The sequence below is a fragment of the Macaca fascicularis genome, chromosome 14 (genome assembly GCF_037993035.2).
Source record: "Macaca fascicularis isolate 582-1 chromosome 14, T2T-MFA8v1.1".
Classification (NCBI taxonomy): domain Eukaryota; kingdom Metazoa; phylum Chordata; class Mammalia; order Primates; family Cercopithecidae; genus Macaca; species Macaca fascicularis.
In genome coordinates, this window is record NC_088388.1 from 8,018,336 (window position 1) to 8,034,768 (window position 16,433).

At 54.0% G+C, this 16,433-nt stretch overlaps 1 protein-coding gene and 1 long non-coding RNA gene across 24 annotated transcripts in view; one reads left to right on the top strand and one right to left on the bottom strand.

Annotated features, from left to right (window-relative positions):
- Nucleotides 1–899: 899 nt before the first annotated feature.
- The window catches only part of LOC102131138 (uncharacterized), a 35,491-nt gene continuing 19,957 nt past the window's right edge, over nt 900–16,433 (bottom strand). Inside the window, exon 4 of one of the 2 annotated variants that reach the window (XR_012423058.1) lies at nt 900–1,011. This is a non-coding gene — a long non-coding RNA (uncharacterized lncRNA). Of the gene's footprint in view, nt 1,012–9,518; nt 12,734–16,433 lie in introns of those variants that run through there. The other variant, XR_012423059.1, reaches the window with a different exon arrangement.
- On the top strand, nt 4,540–16,309 carry SLC29A2 (solute carrier family 29 member 2). Of its 22 annotated transcripts, none has more exons than XR_006692041.2 (13): nt 4,540–4,772; nt 5,021–5,102; nt 6,519–6,682; nt 6,836–6,975; nt 7,364–7,498; nt 8,153–8,250; nt 8,474–8,558; nt 9,421–9,554; nt 9,756–9,861; nt 9,966–10,051; nt 11,588–11,787; nt 12,455–13,266; nt 13,346–13,485. XR_006692041.2 is itself a non-coding variant. In XM_045370587.2 (12 exons), the coding sequence occupies exons 1-12, from the start codon at nt 4,744–4,746 to the stop codon at nt 16,191–16,193; spliced, it is 1,467 nt and encodes a 488-aa protein (XP_045226522.2). In that variant the 5' UTR covers nt 4,540–4,743; the 3' UTR covers nt 16,194–16,309. The 22 variants fall into 22 exon arrangements, 13 of the variants coding, with proteins under 13 accessions (XP_045226522.2, XP_045226523.1, XP_045226524.1 ...); XR_012423048.1 differs by having other exon boundaries at nt 11,592–11,787; XR_012423051.1 differs by having other exon boundaries at nt 9,796–9,861.

A 16,433-nucleotide genomic window follows, 5' to 3' on the forward strand; every position in this document is an offset into this window, starting at 1 on the left:
TATTATTTAGCAATAAAAAGAAATGAGTTGGTTAGGCGTGGTGGCTCATGCCTGTAATCCCAGCACTTTGGGAGGTCGAGGCAGGCGGATCACTTGACGCCAGGAGTTCGAGACCAGCCTGGTCAACATTGGGAAACCCTGTCTTTGCTAAAAATACAAAAATTAGCTAGGCACGGTGGCAGGCACCTGTAATCCCAGCTACTTGGGAGGCTGAGGCAGAAGAATCACTTGAACCTGGGAAGCAGAGGTTGCAGTGAGCCGAGATCATGCCATTAGACTCCAGTCTAGGTGACAAGAGTGAAACTCCATCTCAAAAATTTAAAAAATTAAAAGCAAACAAACAAAAAGAAATGAATTATCATGCCATGAAAAGACATGGAGGAACCTTAAGCACACACATAAATGAAAGAAGCCAGGCTGGGCGCAGTAGCTCACACCTATAATCTCAGCACTTTGGGAGGCTGAGGCCAGAGGATCACTTGAGGTCAGGAGTTCGAGACCAGCCTGGCAAACATGGTGAAACCCTGTCTATACTAAAAATAAAAAAATTAGCCAGGTGTGGTGACTCGCACCTGTTATTCCAGCTATTCGGGAGGCTGAGGCAGGAGAATCACTTGAACCTGGGAGGCAGAGGTTGCAGTGAGCTGAGATCGCACCATTGCACTCCAGCCTGGGCAACAAGAGCAAAACTCCATCTCAAAAATAATAATAATAATAATAATAATATTAATAATAATAAATGTTGAATGAAATTCAGCACACAGGTTTAATAGCGGATTAAGTACAACCTAAAAATAAAATCTACTGTTTATTTTTTAAAAACCATGTTGATAATTTTTCTGAGCCTAGACTTTAAATCCTTTTTACATTTAGACAAAATGTATTATTTGCAAGGCTTGAAAATACACAGCATTCTTCAGTAACACAGCTACTGTCTGTGTTGACGAACAGCTGCACTTTGACTTCTTTGGAACTTGATCAGGACTTGGTCACATTTCAGAAAATCACATCCTAGCATAAAGAAAAGACAAATATTTAAGGTGATGGACATCTTAGTTGTCCTAGTCTGATCTTTACACATGATATGAATAGATTAAATGATCACATACACCCTGAAAATATGTACATCTATTATATATCAATTAAATAAATAAATAGGGCTGGGCGCGGTGGCTCACGCCTGTAATCCCAGCACATTGGGAGGCCGAGGCAGGTGGATTACAAGGTCAGCAGTTCGAGACCAGCCTGACTAACATAGTGAAACCCTGTCTCCACTAAAAATACAAAAAAATTAGCTGAGCATGGTGGCGGGAGGCTGTAATCCTAGTGACTAGGGAGACTGAGGCAGGAGAATCGCTTGAAATTGGAAGGCAGAGGTTGCAGTAAGCCGAGATTGTGCCACTGCACTCTAGCCTGGGCAATAAGAGCAAAACTACGTCTCAATAAATAAATAAATAAATAAAACAAAATAAATAAATACGAATAAAATTTAAAACATAAATGACTAAAAAAATTTGTTTTTAGCCCGGGCACTATGGCTCATGCCTGTAATCCCAGCACTTTGGGAGGCTAAGGTGGGTGGATCACAAGGTCAGGAGTTCAAGACCAGCCTGGCCAAGATGGTGAAACCTCGTTTTTACTAAAAAATACAAAAATTAGCTGGGCATGGTGTCTCATGCCTATAATCCCAGCTACTCGAGAAGGCTGAGGCAGGAGAATCACTTGAACCTGGGAGGCGGAGGTTGCAGTGAGCCGAGATTGCACCAGTGCGCTCTAGCCCAGGCGACAGAGGAAGACTCTGTCTCAAAAAAAAAAAAAAAGTTTTTTTAAAAAGAAAAGAGGCAGGCCGGGCGCAGTGGCTCAAGCCTGTAATCCCAGCACTTTGGGAGGCCAAGACGGGCAGATCACGAGGTCAGGAGATCGAGACCATCCTGGCTAACACGGTGAAACCCCATCTCTACTAAAAATACAAAAAACTAGCCGGGCGAGGTGGTGGGCACCTGTAGTCCCAGCTACTGGGGAGGCTGAGGCAGGAGAATGACGTAAACCCGGGAGGCGGAGCTTGCAGTGAGCTGAGATCCGGCCACTGCACCCCAACCAGACTCTGTCTCAAAAAAAAAAAAAAAAAAGAAAAGAAAAGAGGCTGGGTGCGGTGGCTCATGCCTGTAATTCCAGCACTTTAGGAGGCTGAGACGGGCAGATCACCTGTGGTCACGAGTTCAAGACCAGCCTGGCCAACATGGCGAAATCCCATCTCTACTAAAAATAAGAAAATTAGCCAGGCATCGTGGCACACACCTGTAATCCCAGCTACTCAGGAGGCTGAGGCAGGAGAATCGTGTGAGCCCAGGAGGTGGAGGTTGCAGTGAGCCAAGATCCCACCACTGCACTCCGGTCTGGGCAACAGAGAGAGACTCCGTCTCAAAAAAAAAAAAAACCTGGCAAACTAGTGGTCTCTGAGTGGCCAGTTTCACTGCACGCCGGTATCCCATGTGATTTTGTAGCCGTGGATTCATTGCAGTTTTATAAAGAAGGGCAAGCATCTGACAGCTTCACAAACCATGAATAGTAACACATTCACACATACCATGTTATTACCAAACACTTTTCTTTATGATTCCTCTGCAGTACAATCAGGATATTATCTGAACATCAAATATTATTGTGTATAGGTAGGGTTTGTTCTATATGAATTTCATTGCAGGATAGTAACAAAATATTTATTACAAGAATGACGGAATCGGCCCCAGCTGAACGTCTGTGCTTTGAAATGAAATCTGAACTCCTTAATCAGTCCTCAGGCTTGCCATAACCAGCCTGGCTGTTGTAGAGGCTCTGTCCCCTCCTCCCACCAATGCCAGCCAAAGGGATTTATTTGTATGTCCCAGAATGTGTCAGCACTCTCTTGTCCCTTGTCTTGGGACAGGCTGTTCTCTCCCTGAAATGCCCTCATCCTCTCCCTTCACTGTCTCAACAAATTCACTGCTCCCCAGCCTCCATTCTCAAGTCCTTCCTTCACAACCTGTGCCGTAGCTGTGCTGCACCAGTAGCCTCGCTTGATTTTCTTAAAATAACTCATTTTCCATCAATAAATTGATTTTTCAGAGAAAAGTTGATATCATAATCATAAATAGGAAACCAGTATGAGTGGCCCTGAAAATAAAGTTGCTATAAAAATAAATATAAGACAAATACAAGTTAATAACTTTTCATAGAATTGTCAGCAGACCCTCTGAGGCTGAGGGGAAGGGATGGGAGGCAGATTAAGAAGTGTTAGCAACCTGTTAACACCCTTGACATATCCAGAGGCTTGAAAGAAAATGGAAAGAATAACTTTCTCTTTCGGTGTAATTTAATGCTGTCCCTTTTCTCCCTAAAATCACCTGCATTTTACTGCAACCCATTTATCACTCAACGGCCCAAATGCTGCCAGTAAACCAATGGACCAGACAAGCACAGCCTATGCCCCTACAGACTCACAGTCGGCTGGAGGAAAAACATAAGCAACCCGGGAATGGCTATAAAATGTCATTGCTTGAGAAAATAGTTTCTGGCCGGGCGTGGTGGCTCATGCCTGTAATCCCAACACTTTGGGAGGCCGAGGCGGGCGGATCACCTGAGGTCACGAGTCAGAGACCAGCCTGGTCAAAAGACGAGTTCGAGACTAGACTGGCCACCTCTTTAGTAGAGATGGTGAAGGCCCGTCTCTACTAAAAATACAAAAATTAGTCGGAGGTGGTGGCATGCGCCTGTAGTCCCAGCTACTCCGGAGGCTGAGGCACCAGAATCGCTTGAACCTGCCTGGGAGGGGGAGGTTGCAGTGAGCCAAGACCAGGCCACTGCACTTCCGCCTGGGCGACAGAGCGACACTCTGTCTCAAAAAAAAGAAAAAGAAAATAGTTTGTGTTTCGGGGCCTCTCACTTCTCCAGCGTCCCCGATACGCCCGGGGATTGCAGAGAACCCACACCTATTCGTAGATTATGAGTAGGAGCAAATTAATGATTTATAGTCTTTTGAAAGTTTTTTTTTTTTTTTTTAAACATAAAAAGAGTGGGGAGTTGAAAGTAATGCTGTTTTTTCCAGGCACTCCCGGGGACCCAGCGCGGCGAAGCCTGCCAGGATCGCGGGCGACCGGCGGCGGCTCCGGTTCCCCCGTCCGGGCCCGGTTTGGGTTACGCTCTGGGTGGGGGCTCCGCAGCGGCTCCCTAGTTAGGGGGCGCCCCGGTGGGCTCCAGCTTTAGGGGTCGCTGGAGCGGCTCTGGCATCACCTCGGAGTTGACGAAGCGGGAAGAGCCCCGCGCCAGTGCTGCCCCTACAGAGCTCTCAGCGAGGGATGGAGGTGAGGTTACCCCCAGCCCCTACCCCCGCCTTCCCCTCCGGCGCCCGCGGAGAGGACTGGGGTCTGCGGGGAGGGGTTGTGCCGTGAGCGGGCGGGTTCCGGAGGCTCCGAGGTGGGGCGGGGCCCGAGCCGGAGTCTAGAGTCCCTGCGGCGGGTGCGGGAAGGAAAGACGGGTGGCGCGACCCTCTGTCCCCGCCCCGGGGGCGGAGCCCAGGTCCCAGCCTGCGGAGCGCGAGACCCGCCGAAATCCGCCGGAGGCTACCTGTGCCGCTCCTGCAGCCCTGCACCGGGATCTGGGGAGACCCGCCCCCCGCCCCACCGGTGCTGCGGCCCTCGGCCCCAGCGCAGGTGCTGGTGGGGCTTCTCTGTCCCTTTCACCCCAGGCGCATCCGCTGCGACGGCCATGGCGCGAGGAGACGCCCCGCGGGACAGGTGAGTGGGCCCGGGTGGGTGCGGACCGCGACCCAAGTGACCGGGGGCGTTGCAGACCCGCTCCCTGGAGGCGCTCCGAGGCGCAGAGAAGACCGGATCGAACTACAATTCCCATCAGCCGACTCCCTCTGCCGCCAGAGCTGGGGTGATGGGGGTTGTAGTCCGCTCCGGAGGGGGCGGCCTGGGAGGCGGGAGGGCCCGCGGAGGCGGGTGCGTCCTCGGGGTGACCTTCCCACCGATCCCCACAGCTACCACCTGGTCGGGATCAGCTTCTTCATCCTGGGGCTGGGCACCCTCCTTCCCTGGAACTTCTTCATCACCGCCATCCCGGTGAGACTCCTGGCGGCGTGGCAGCCTCGTGGCCGCAGCCAGCACCCTTTGGGATGAGGTTTACCGGGCGCTTCCTCACCGCGCACCTGTGACCCCTCGTTGAGCTCATTTATGGGCTGAAGCTCGGAGCCACAGAGAGGGCAATGCTTCCCGCATGACTAGGAAAGCAGAACTTCAGGAATGTCCACATCTCAGAGGGCCAAGGCCACCAGCCCACAGGGTCTGGAATGAGCAAAGGCGCTGCCCACCCACCTCCTCTATGTGTCGTTATTCCTGAGTCAGTCACCCCAAAAGTCGGTTATCGAACGTTTGATTTTCTTTGGAATACCATGAATTTTACTCATTCATGCATTCATTCGTTCAACAAACGTTTAATGTGCACCTACTGTGGAGAAGGCACTGGGGACACAGGAGGAAACAGCAGGGAGTGTCTTCAGGGAAGGCAGAAATATGGGGTTTGCATTGTCTTTGGGACCGGGTTATTCATCTGTATTCACTGCAACAACTTTGCAAATGCCTCTTGGGTACTGGCTCTGTGCTGGGCCCTGGAAACCCAGAGATGAATCAGCCCCTGGTCTTGAGAGCAAGAGGGGCCAAAGAGCTATTAATAATGTAACATGATGCGCGACATTCCAGGCTTACAGCAGAGTGCAGTGGGTCCCCAGGGGAGGGAGAAAGTTTCTTCTGCTTCGTGGAAGAGATTTGTAAATTGGGAGTAGGGTAGGCAGAGTGCATATGGAGGGGCGTGGTCAGTAGGGCATTCCAGGTGGAGGTGACAGCCACGCCAGGCGGAGATGACAGCCACGCCCAAGGCAAACAGGCAAGAAAGGATCAGCCTGTTTAGAGAGAGATCCAGAGCCAGGGCTGCCTGGAGCTTAGCTGGATGGAGCAGAAGATGGGGCACAAAGGGAGACTGGGATCTGATTCTGAAGGGCTGTTCTATTTGGGGCTTTGCCCTGCAGGCAGTAGGTAGGAATGAAGCGGGGTGTTGAGGAGTGAGGAGGTTAAGCAGAGGAGTGGCAGGCTATGTGCTCCGAGACAATGCAGTTGGTCAGCACCTAGGCCAAAGCCTGGCTGACAGTAGGTGCTCAATAAATACCCCTGGAATGAATGAATCTAGCAGCTGCTGCACGAGTGGGGATGGGGGCTGGAACCAGGGCGCTGAAGAGAAGGGGCTGTCCAAGGCTGGATCAAGGCTTATGCTGGGGGCTCTTAATGCTTGGGCTGTGTCTCAGACTTCAGCCATTTAACTCAGTGCACATTCATGGAGCCCCGACTGTGTGCCAGGCGCTGGGGACAGAACAAGGACATGGCAGACAAGTCCCTGCAGACAGTAGAAAGCAATCACAAGTGAGGGGGAAGGCAGTGGGGGAAGGCTGAGAGGTGCTGACCCTCCGTCACCTCCCCACCTGGCAGTACTTCCAGGCGCGACTGGTCGGGGCCAGCAACAGCACAACCAGGATCCTGGGCACCAACCACACAGGCCCGGAGGATGCCTTCAACTTCAACAATTGGGTGACGCTGCTGTCCCAGCTGCCCCTGCTGCTCTTCACCCTTCTCAACTCCTTCCTGTACCAGTGGTGAGAGGCCTGCCCTGGCTCCTCTGCCCCCTGCCAACGCAGCTTCATTGAGGCCTTCCCCCGTGCCCCCCGTCCCCCAGCCCTACTGCCCAGCCCTTCCCCAGCCCCCTCTGGCCTGGGCCCCACTGATCCACTCTGCCCCCTTCTGAGCAGCATCCCGGAGACGGTGCGCATTCTGGGCAGCCTGCTGGCCATACTGCTGCTCTTTGCCCTGACGGCAGCGTTGGTCAAGGTGGACATGAGCCCCGGACCCTTCTTCTCCATCACCATGGCCTCCGTCTGCTTCATCAACTGTGAGCACCTTCACCCCCTCCCCAGCCAGCCCATGCAGGGCTTCAGCCTGGCCTCATTACTGAAAGGGCCCAGCATATCTGAGAAGGGAAGACAGCATCATGGTCACTCATATCCCTGGTAAAGAAACTGAGGCCCAGAGGGAGGGGAAGAGTCACTTGTCTGGTGACCTAGGAGCAGGCTTCCTGGTCGACAGCCCCACAAACCAATGGCTGCACCTCAGAAAAGGACTGAACGGCGGGTGTTGCCCCAGAGTGCCCAGAGTCCCTAGGGAAGCTCACACCTGTGCAACCTTGTCCAGAGTCCCCTGTGCATCCTGCCGACACCTCCTCCAGGGAGCCCCTGAGTCCTGCCTAGTTGAGCAGCAGCCCCCATCCCTGTCTTCCACAGCCTTCAGTGCAGTCCTACAGGGCAGCCTCTTCGGGCAGCTGGGCACCATGCCCTCCACCTACAGCACTCTCTTCCTCAGCGGCCAGGGCCTGGCTGGGATCTTTGCTGCCCTTGCCATGCTCCTGTCCATGGCCAGTGAGTGCACTTGGGTGGCTGGAGGGCTGGGGCGGCCTCTGAGGTTTGGGGAACAGAGAGGGCATGTGAGAGCAAGACACCTGGTTTCTGGGTGAAGATGGAGGTAAGAGGGTGATATGGAAATGGGGATTGGGTCTGGGGCTAGGGAGTGGGGCTCATGGGCCCTGCAGTGAGGAGTAATAACCAAGCGAGGACTGGGTTAACTCAGGGACAGGGGCAGGATTCCTGGGGCCAGTACTGGCATGCGGCAGCAGGTTGAAGTTGAAGGATGAGGGGATGGGTTTGGGATTCAGATAGTCTTGGATTTGAATCTGCTTCACCACTTACCAGCTAGGGGCACTGGACAAGGCTTGTCACCGCTCTGTGCTAGTTTCCCCACCTACGTGATCGTTCTAGCTCCCTGCTCAGATTATAATGAGCATGCAATAAGAGAAGGCTCCTGGCACATAGTACGTGCTCAACAAAAATGACATGTAGGGGAAAGTGGGAAAAGGGCAGGGCTGCCCTGGGGCCCTGTACAAGATTCCCATTTTCAGTGAAGGGAGGCTGGGAGTGGGTCTGAGAAGTCCACAATGGGAAGTGGGACAAGAGTTGGAAGCCCCGTGGGAGCTGGTGGGACCAGGTGCCTCTTCTGCAGCTGAAGTTTCTCCGCAGGTGGCGTGGACGCCCAGACCTCCGCCCTGGGGTACTTTATCACGCCCTGTGTGGGCATCCTCATGTCCATCATGTGTTACCTGAGCCTGCCTCACCTGGTGAGCCTGCTGTTGGGCTTGAGGCCCCACCTTAAAGCATCTTGGATAGAGTCCTGAGTCTGAGACCCTGAGAGAGGCCAGGGGAGGTGGAGGAGACCTGGCCTCAGCCCTGACCCCCAGAGAAGACACTGAGGGACCCCAGCCTCCAGGCCAATGATGTGGGCAGGGATCCAGACACCTCAGGCAAGCCAGGCAGGCCCAACACTTTCCTGTCCTTCTGCAGAAGTTTGCCCGCTACTACCTGGCCAATAAACCATCCCAGGCCCAAGCTCAGGAGCTGGAGACCAAAGCTGAGCTCCTCCAGTCTGGTAAGCCCTGAGAGCCACCTCCCCTGGGAAGCCATTCCCTCTGTTCCCAGCCAGAGCCCACCCCTAGTAGCCTTGTGCAAACTGGAAGATCATGAAGGGAAGTTGGTAGGATTAAAGTCATCCCTGCTGTTGTTTGGGCCTCAGTTTCCACCTCTATAAAATGAGGAGGCAATAGAGCTTCCATGCATGCAAACTTTGGATCCAAAGACCTCTGAATTTGAGTACTGGTTTCACAACGTCTCAGCTGTGTGGCCTGAGACAAACCACTTAGCCACTGCAGCCCTCTGAACCTCAATGTGTCATTTGTAAAGCAACGATAATGAGATAATCCATCTAAGGTGCTTTGCTCATCGCCCGACCCATGCATGCGCTTCCTGGTAGCTATGCATGTTTCCATCATGAATTCGCTTCGCCTGCAGCCTGGGCTGGAGGAAGGGCACTTGTTTTTTTTGGGGGGGCGGGGGGAAGGGGTGCGGTTTGTTGTTATTTTGAGGCAGCATCTCACTCTGTCACCTGGGCTGCACTGCAGCGCAATCACAACTCAACTGCAGCCTCGACTTCCTGGGCTCAAGTGATCCGCCTCAGTCTCCCGAGTAGCTGGGACTATAGGTGCAGGCTGCCATGCCCGGCTAATTTTTGTATTTTTGTAGAAATGGGGATTTACCATGTTGCCCAGGCTGGTCTCGAACTCTTGGGCTCAAGCAATCTGCCCACCTCAGCCTCCCAAAGTGTGGGGATTACTGGCGTGAACTACCATGCCCAGCTGAGGATCACTTGTTTTAACTGCTGGGAATCTCCCTTCGTTGGGCCTGGCTGTTGGGAAACCTGGGTCACAAGCATGACCCCTCGCCCCTCCCCCCAGATGAGAACGGGATTCCCAATAGTCCCCAGAAGGTAGCTCTGACCCTGGATCTTGACCTGGAGAAGGAGCCGGAATCAGAGCCAGATGAGCCCCAGAAGTCAGGAAAACCTTCAGTCTTCGTTGTCTTCCAGAAGGTTTGGCTTGGATATAGCCCCAACCACCATCCCTGGGGAATAATGGGGTTCACATTGTCTCCCCCAAGGTCATAGGGTCATAGTGGGTCAGGGACACAGCTGGGCCAGACCCCAAGTGTCCTGCTCCCAGATGGGGCTTGGGCAAGAGGGTGGGGCCCTGGGACTGCCCTGCCTGCTCACACCCCTGCCTCTGGCTCCCAGATCTGGCTGACAGCGCTGTGCCTTGTGTTGGTCTTCACAGTCACCCTGTCCGTCTTCCCCGCCATCACAGCTATGGTGACCAGCTCCACCAGTCCCGGGAAGTGGAGTGAGTGTCGGAGTGGAGAAGACAGCAGGGTGGGGGGTACAAAGGGGAGAGGACGGGAGAGGGGAATTGGGGACCAGTATGAGCTGCAGCCCTTTCCCTCCCAGGTCAGTTCTTCAACCCCATCTGCTGCTTCCTCCTCTTCAACATCATGGACTGGCTGGGACGGAGCCTGACCTCTTACTTCCTGTGGGTAAGCACACCAGGGCTGGGTGATCTGATGTTTTAGGAAGCAGTTTGGGATCCGAGGTCTTGAAAGAGCATGGAGGTGATTTTCCAGTAGTCCAAGTGGCCTGGCAGTGGAACCACTGGCCAAGCGGCAGGGAGCACCTGGGCCCTGGAGGTGTGCAGGCCAGGGCTTGCACCGTGAGCTCCTTGAAAGCAAAAGTCACGTCCAGCTGACCTCTGTGTCCCCAGCATGCAGCCTTCGCTGCTCAGAGAATGTTACATGGAGGTTCCTGCACCAGGTGAGGGACTGAGCAAGAGCCTTAGGTTTGGGGTTGGTTTTAGCCATGGTGCTGTGTCTTTAAATGAAATCTTCCAAAGAGACAATACATAAAGCAGGTGAAAGAGGAGCTGGTCTCATCCAAGTCAGGACAGGAGCTGATCTACCGCTTCTGATCCCACTCAGAAACCCCATCTGCCCCCAGGGGGTTCTGGGAACCACCAGGGGATGCTCTGAGGAACCGAGTATGTAAACTGTAAATGCTGTGGAGAGCACAAGCTGGAGCCTGGGAGAGGTAGAGGTGAGCCCCAGGCTGGTCCCTGATTGCTGGGTGGCCTTGGCCCAGGCCCCAGCACTGGGTCCTCCCTCACTGGCTCACAGGGTAGGTCAGGTCAGAGGAGGTCAGGGGGTGACAGATGGGTCTATCCTATGGGTGGGCCAGGCGTGGTGGCTCATGCCTATAATCCTAGCACTTTGGGGCTGGACGCAGTAGCTCACGCCTGTAATCCCAGCACTTTGGGAGGCCGAGGTGGGTGGATCACGAGGTCAGGAGTTCGAGGCCAGCCTGGCCAACATGGTGAAACCCCGTATCTACTAAAAAGATAACAATTAACTAGGCGTGGTGGTACATGCCTGTAATCCCAGGGAGGCAGAAGCTGCAGTGAGCCGAGATCGCACCACTGCTCTCCAGCCTGGGAGACACAGCGAGACTGTGTCTCAAAAAAACACAAAAAAACAAAACCTAAAATTCGAGCACTTTCGGAGGCCAAGGCAAGAGGATGGCTTGAGCTGAAGCTCAGGAGTTCAAAACCAGCCTGGGCAACACAGTGAGACCTTGTCTGTACACACACACACACACACACACACACACACACACACACACAAATTTTTAATGAGGCTGGGTGTGGCGGCTCACGCCTGTAATCCCAGCACTTTGGGAGGCCGAGGCGGGTGGATCACTTGAGGTCAGAAGTTCGAGACCAGCCTGGCCAACATGATGAAACCCCCGTCTCTACTAAAAATACAAAACTTATCTGGGCATGGTGGCGGTGGGTGCCTATAGTCCCAGCTACTCAGGAGGCTGAGGCAGGACGATTTCTTGAACCCAGGAGGTGGAGGTTGCAGTGAGCTGAGATCAGGGCCACTGCACTCCAGCCTGGGCAACAGAGTGAGACTCCATCTAAAAAAAAGAAAAAAAATAAAAAGTACTCTATGGGTGTCCTGAGATGCCCTGGAGCAGAGACCTGGGTCCAGGGACCACACTGACCCCAGCCTCTGCCACAGCCAGATGAGGACAGCCGGCTGCTGCCCCTGCTGGTCTGCCTGCGGTTCCTGTTCGTGCCCCTCTTCATGCTGTGCCACGTGCCCCAGAGGTCCCGGCTGCCCACCCTCTTCCCACAGGATGCCTACTTCATCACCTTCATGCTGCTGTTTGCCATTTCTAATGGCTACCTGGTGTCCCTCACCATGTGCTTGGCGCCCAGGTCTGGGGGAATGGGGTGGGGTAGGGGACTGGGAGTGGGGAGGTGGGTTCAGTCTTTGGGAAGGGACTGCCTTCGAGGGAGGGATGGCCCATCTTGCTTCTGGCCAGCCCAACCTTAGCTGTCTGCAGGCCTTGCTGGCGCCCCTTGCCTGGCCAGCCCTTAACTGCAGGGGAGAGGAGAACTGGGCTAGTGAGGTACCTGCCCAGCAAAGTAGCCCAGGCACTGGTTCTGGGGCCGCCTCAATGGGTCTCAGTTTCCCCATCTGTAAAAAAAAAAATGGGTTGAACTGTCATTCCTCAGGGCCCATCTAGCTGTAAAATTCTCAGCTGAAGGAGAGCTAAGGTTTTGACGAAAAACAAGGTTCATGGGCTATTTCCTCAAGGGGCAATGGAGTGGCGAATCCAGAGAAAATGAAGCTGGCAGGGCAGACAGGTTGGGAGCACTGTGGAAAGGGCAGGCTGTGGAATCTGGAATCCCATCATGTTGGACCCAGAGGCCCTGAGAGACATCCTTATCCAGCAGCCTCATTTACAGACCAGGAAACAGGCCCAGAAAGACGGGGCCAGTTTTGGTGACAGAGCCCAGACTGGATGGGCAGCGGGCGGTGGAGCTGGGTCTAGGTTTGGACCCAGCGTTTTCTAAGAGCTCCTGTTCCCGGGTGTTCTAGGCAGGTGCTGCCACACGAGAGGGAGGTGGCTGGCGCCCTCATGACCTTCTTCCTGGCCCTGGGACTTTCCTGTGGAGCCTCCCTCTCCTTCCTCTTCAAGGCGCTTCTCTGAAGTGGCCCCTCCGGGCTCTTTGGCAGCCTCTTCTCAACGTCTCCTTCTGAAGCTGAGATCCAGCCCAGGGCGAATGGCGAGCTTGGCTTAGGCCTCTGCTGGGTGGAGGCCTCTGGGCCTGGGGCTACCAGCAGGGGGCAGGAGCTGCTCTTCATCCACTTGGAGTGCTGCGGGGAAGAATTCATCACTGGTCATTCTAACCCTCACCCAGGAATGGGGGTGACTTGCACAAGACCTCATGGAAAGGGTGATGTCTAGAGAAGAGAGGGTGCAGGGCATGGCCGCTCCCCACCACCAGGTCTGCATTTGTTCATCATCACCAGGAGCAGAGGCAACCAGAGGGTTCAGAGTGGGAGGTGGGGCCAGCCCAGGGCAGGAGCTCCTCGTCCTCCCAGGCCTCAGCGACCCAGGGTAAAAGGTGCCAGGGAAGTTGGGGGGACCTGGAAGAAGAAACAGGTGTTGAGGACCTGAGAGTGCTCAAAGGGCCAGGCTCAGCCTCAAGCAGTGTTTTCATTGCGAACACTTACTGTCCCCACTCCACAGAGCCCAGCTGGGCCTGGGCCCCAGAGCCACAGCTAGCCTGCATGTGTGCACTGCACTTTACGGTTTGCAAACCTCTTCCATACCCACTCTCTCACCGAAGCCTAATTGAGGCCCTTGAAAGGAGCTGGGCAAGGATTGTGCTTCCCCCATTATACAGGTGAGGAAACTGAGTCCTGGGGAAAGTGACTGGTCCGTGGTAGAGCCGGGATCCAACCCCATCTCCCTCCTCCCTGTAGGTGCTGTTCTTCCTGCCCAACACCTGTTTCTGTTTTCCTCAAGGGGTTCGGGGCAGGAGCCCTGGGCACTCACTCCCCCTTTTTGCTGTTTCTCCTTCGGACCCTGCTCTTGGGTCTAATAACAACCCCATTTATTTGTATGATGCGTTCACCAAGTCTTTATTTCCGAAGTGCTGTTGGCTCTATTGGCCTCAGTGAACTGGGTGGGGTTGGAAAGATTGTACCCCATTGACAGGTGGGATGACTGAGGCCCCGAGAGGGGTAGGGATTGGTGGTCATCTCTGTGCTGGGTCCTCTGGACCACATGATAGCTGGGGGATACTGACCTGCAAGGAACTCTGAGCTCCTGGGCAGAGCACCTGGTTAGATGGACAACTATTGCTCTCCCCCTCCATGAGTCCCTGGGCTCTCACTGGCATCCTCTGCCTCCCCAGGGTCGCTTCTCCTCAGAAATCTGGCCTTAGAGAGGCAGTCAGTGTGGGCAGGGCTTTGGCGACCCCATCAGTTCTACAGAGGATGAAGGAAAGTCTGCTTCACCACACACCTGTACTACCCTGCCCATCCCAGAGAAAAGCAACGGTTTTCTGCCCACCTGCCATTGTGAACATTCACTGAACACCTATTAGATATCGGATGCTCAGCCAGCATAGGGTACCTGCTCAGAAGCCAGGGGCTCTTGGCATCAAAGAGGAAGATGGGCAAGATATGACCTTGGTTGCTGAAATAAGCCACAGGGTAGACCCCAAGTAAGGATTCATTCCTTCAAGCACTGTTCACAGGCAGCTGCCCCGGCCAGGCCCTGCCTAGGCTGGAGACTCTGAAACAAAGGAGACAGTCCCCACTCCTAAGGCCACGGGAAGCCAAATGTAACTTGTGATACGTCTTGTGAGGGCCCTGCAGAAGCATGTCGAGGGAGCCACTGATTCCACCTGAGAAGTCAGGCAGTCATTCTGGAGGAGGTATTTCCCCAGCTGGGCCCTGAGGGATGAATATGAGTTTGCTAGTCTGAGGTGGAGGAAGGGCAGAAGCAGAGAAGCCACAGAGGAGTTGATCCCGGCAGTCCAGTGGGGAGGTGATGGGGCCTAGACAGTGGCTTCCAGAGGAGGACTGATACAGGAGATGAGGGAGGCTGCCTCTATGGAGGCCAGCTAACCTCGTGGACAAGTGCATGCATGCTGACCCAGAGTCCTGGGTTCAAATTGGCCCTTTTCTTTATGACCTGCCTGAGCTGGAGTCCTGGAGTGAGGTTGGAGCTAGAGTACCACCTCTGATGATATTAGGGAAACGGTTATTGGAGTCCTAGGAGTCTCTCGCAAGACCACTAGGCCTAGCTGTGCTGTTTGACTGGGACTGTTGGGGGCAGGACCCCAATACTTGCTGGGTCCCCTTCTCCTTCTCTACCTTCAGAGGAGAGGACAACTGTTGTCCATTGTACCTAAAAGCTCCCTAGAAGCCGGGCACGGTGGCTCATGTAATCCCAGCACTTTGGGAGGCCGAGGCGGACAGATCACCTGAGGTCGGGAGTTCGAGACCAGCCTGACCAACATGGAGAAATCCCATCTCTACTAAAAATACAAAATTAGCCAGGTGTGGTGGCACATGCCTGTAATCCCAGTACTTGGGAGATTGAAGCAGGAGAATCACTTGGACCCAGGAGGCAGAGGTTGCAGTGAGCCGAGATCGCACCATTGTGCTCCAGCCCGGGCAATAGGAGTGAAACTCCATCTCAAAACAAAACAAAAGCTCCCCAGACCTGCCAGATCCACCTGGGACCAAGAAGGCAGACACCCACCTGCCCACCTCACAGGCCAGACAGTCCCAGGAAACCCACTAGGGCCACCCGTCACCCAGAGCAAGCCCAGTGGAGGGTGGGGCCCAAAAAGAGGACACTTACCCCTCAGGTGTCCTTATGATGTCACAACCTGGGATTCCGTCTTCCCATCCTCCTTCCCAGTAGACCCAGCACAAGTTTATCAGCTCAGGATGCAGGGGCTTTGATGTTGGAAACATTCTTGGACTGGTTGGCTACACCTGCCTGCCCCTCACCTGACGCCTAGTCCCCAGCTACTGCTGCCTCCCCACCCTGTCACAGCTCTGCCGACAGCGCCTAGTCCCCAGCTACTGCTGCCTCCCCACCCTGTCACAGCTCTGCCGACAGCGCCTAGTCCCCAGCTACTGCTGCCTCCCCACCCTGTCACAGCTCTGCCGACAGGCCCGGATTCCCGCAGACGCAGCCATTTTCCATCAGCAAACACTTGCACTGCACAGGGCACTGAGCTGGGCTCAGTGGAGAGATATCTTTACCCTCAAGCTGCTGACCCTTTTATGGAAGAGGAGACTGGTGGTTGGAATTCTACTACGTGAGGCCAGGCATGGTGGCTCACGCCTGTAATCCCAGCACCTTGAGAGGCCAAGGCGGGCGGATCACTTGAGGTCAGGAGTTTGAGACCACCCTGGCTAACATGGTGAAACCTGGTCTATATTTTAAAAATACAGGGCACAGGGCGGAAGCAGAGGGGCGCAGGGCGGAAGCAGAGACGTTGGCGGCGTGAAGCTCAGGAGTATACATCAGAGGAAGCCAAAAGCCAGCTGGAATAGTTCCTGAATACAGTTTTAATCTTGTTTGCAATTATTTCAAAGGGGAGAAATCATCTGGATCAGAATTAAGATGCTCTGGTTTCAAGGAAATAGCATGCAACTTGCCAGGTCCACCTTTGGACTCTTCCTGAGAAATTGCTCTGCGTCTGAGACAACTCTGCCTGTGCTGACCTTATTCACAAAGGACCCATGCCCCCTTTGTGGTGACGCCAAGGAAGTACTCAAGCCCTATAAAAACAGGGTAATATAATACAGTGTGGCTTTTATGTATGTGGAATGAATATAGATGTGGTATAAAGTATCTGCCTGGATCCTTTCTTTAGGAAAAGAGATTAAATGATTTTTCATTTAAAAAAAATACAAAAATTAGCCAGGAGCGGTGATGGGCGCCTGTAATCCCAGCTACCCGGGAGGCTGAGGCAGGAGAATCACTGGAACCCAGGAGGCGGAGGCTGCAGTCAGCCAGGATTCTGCCACTGCACACCAGCCT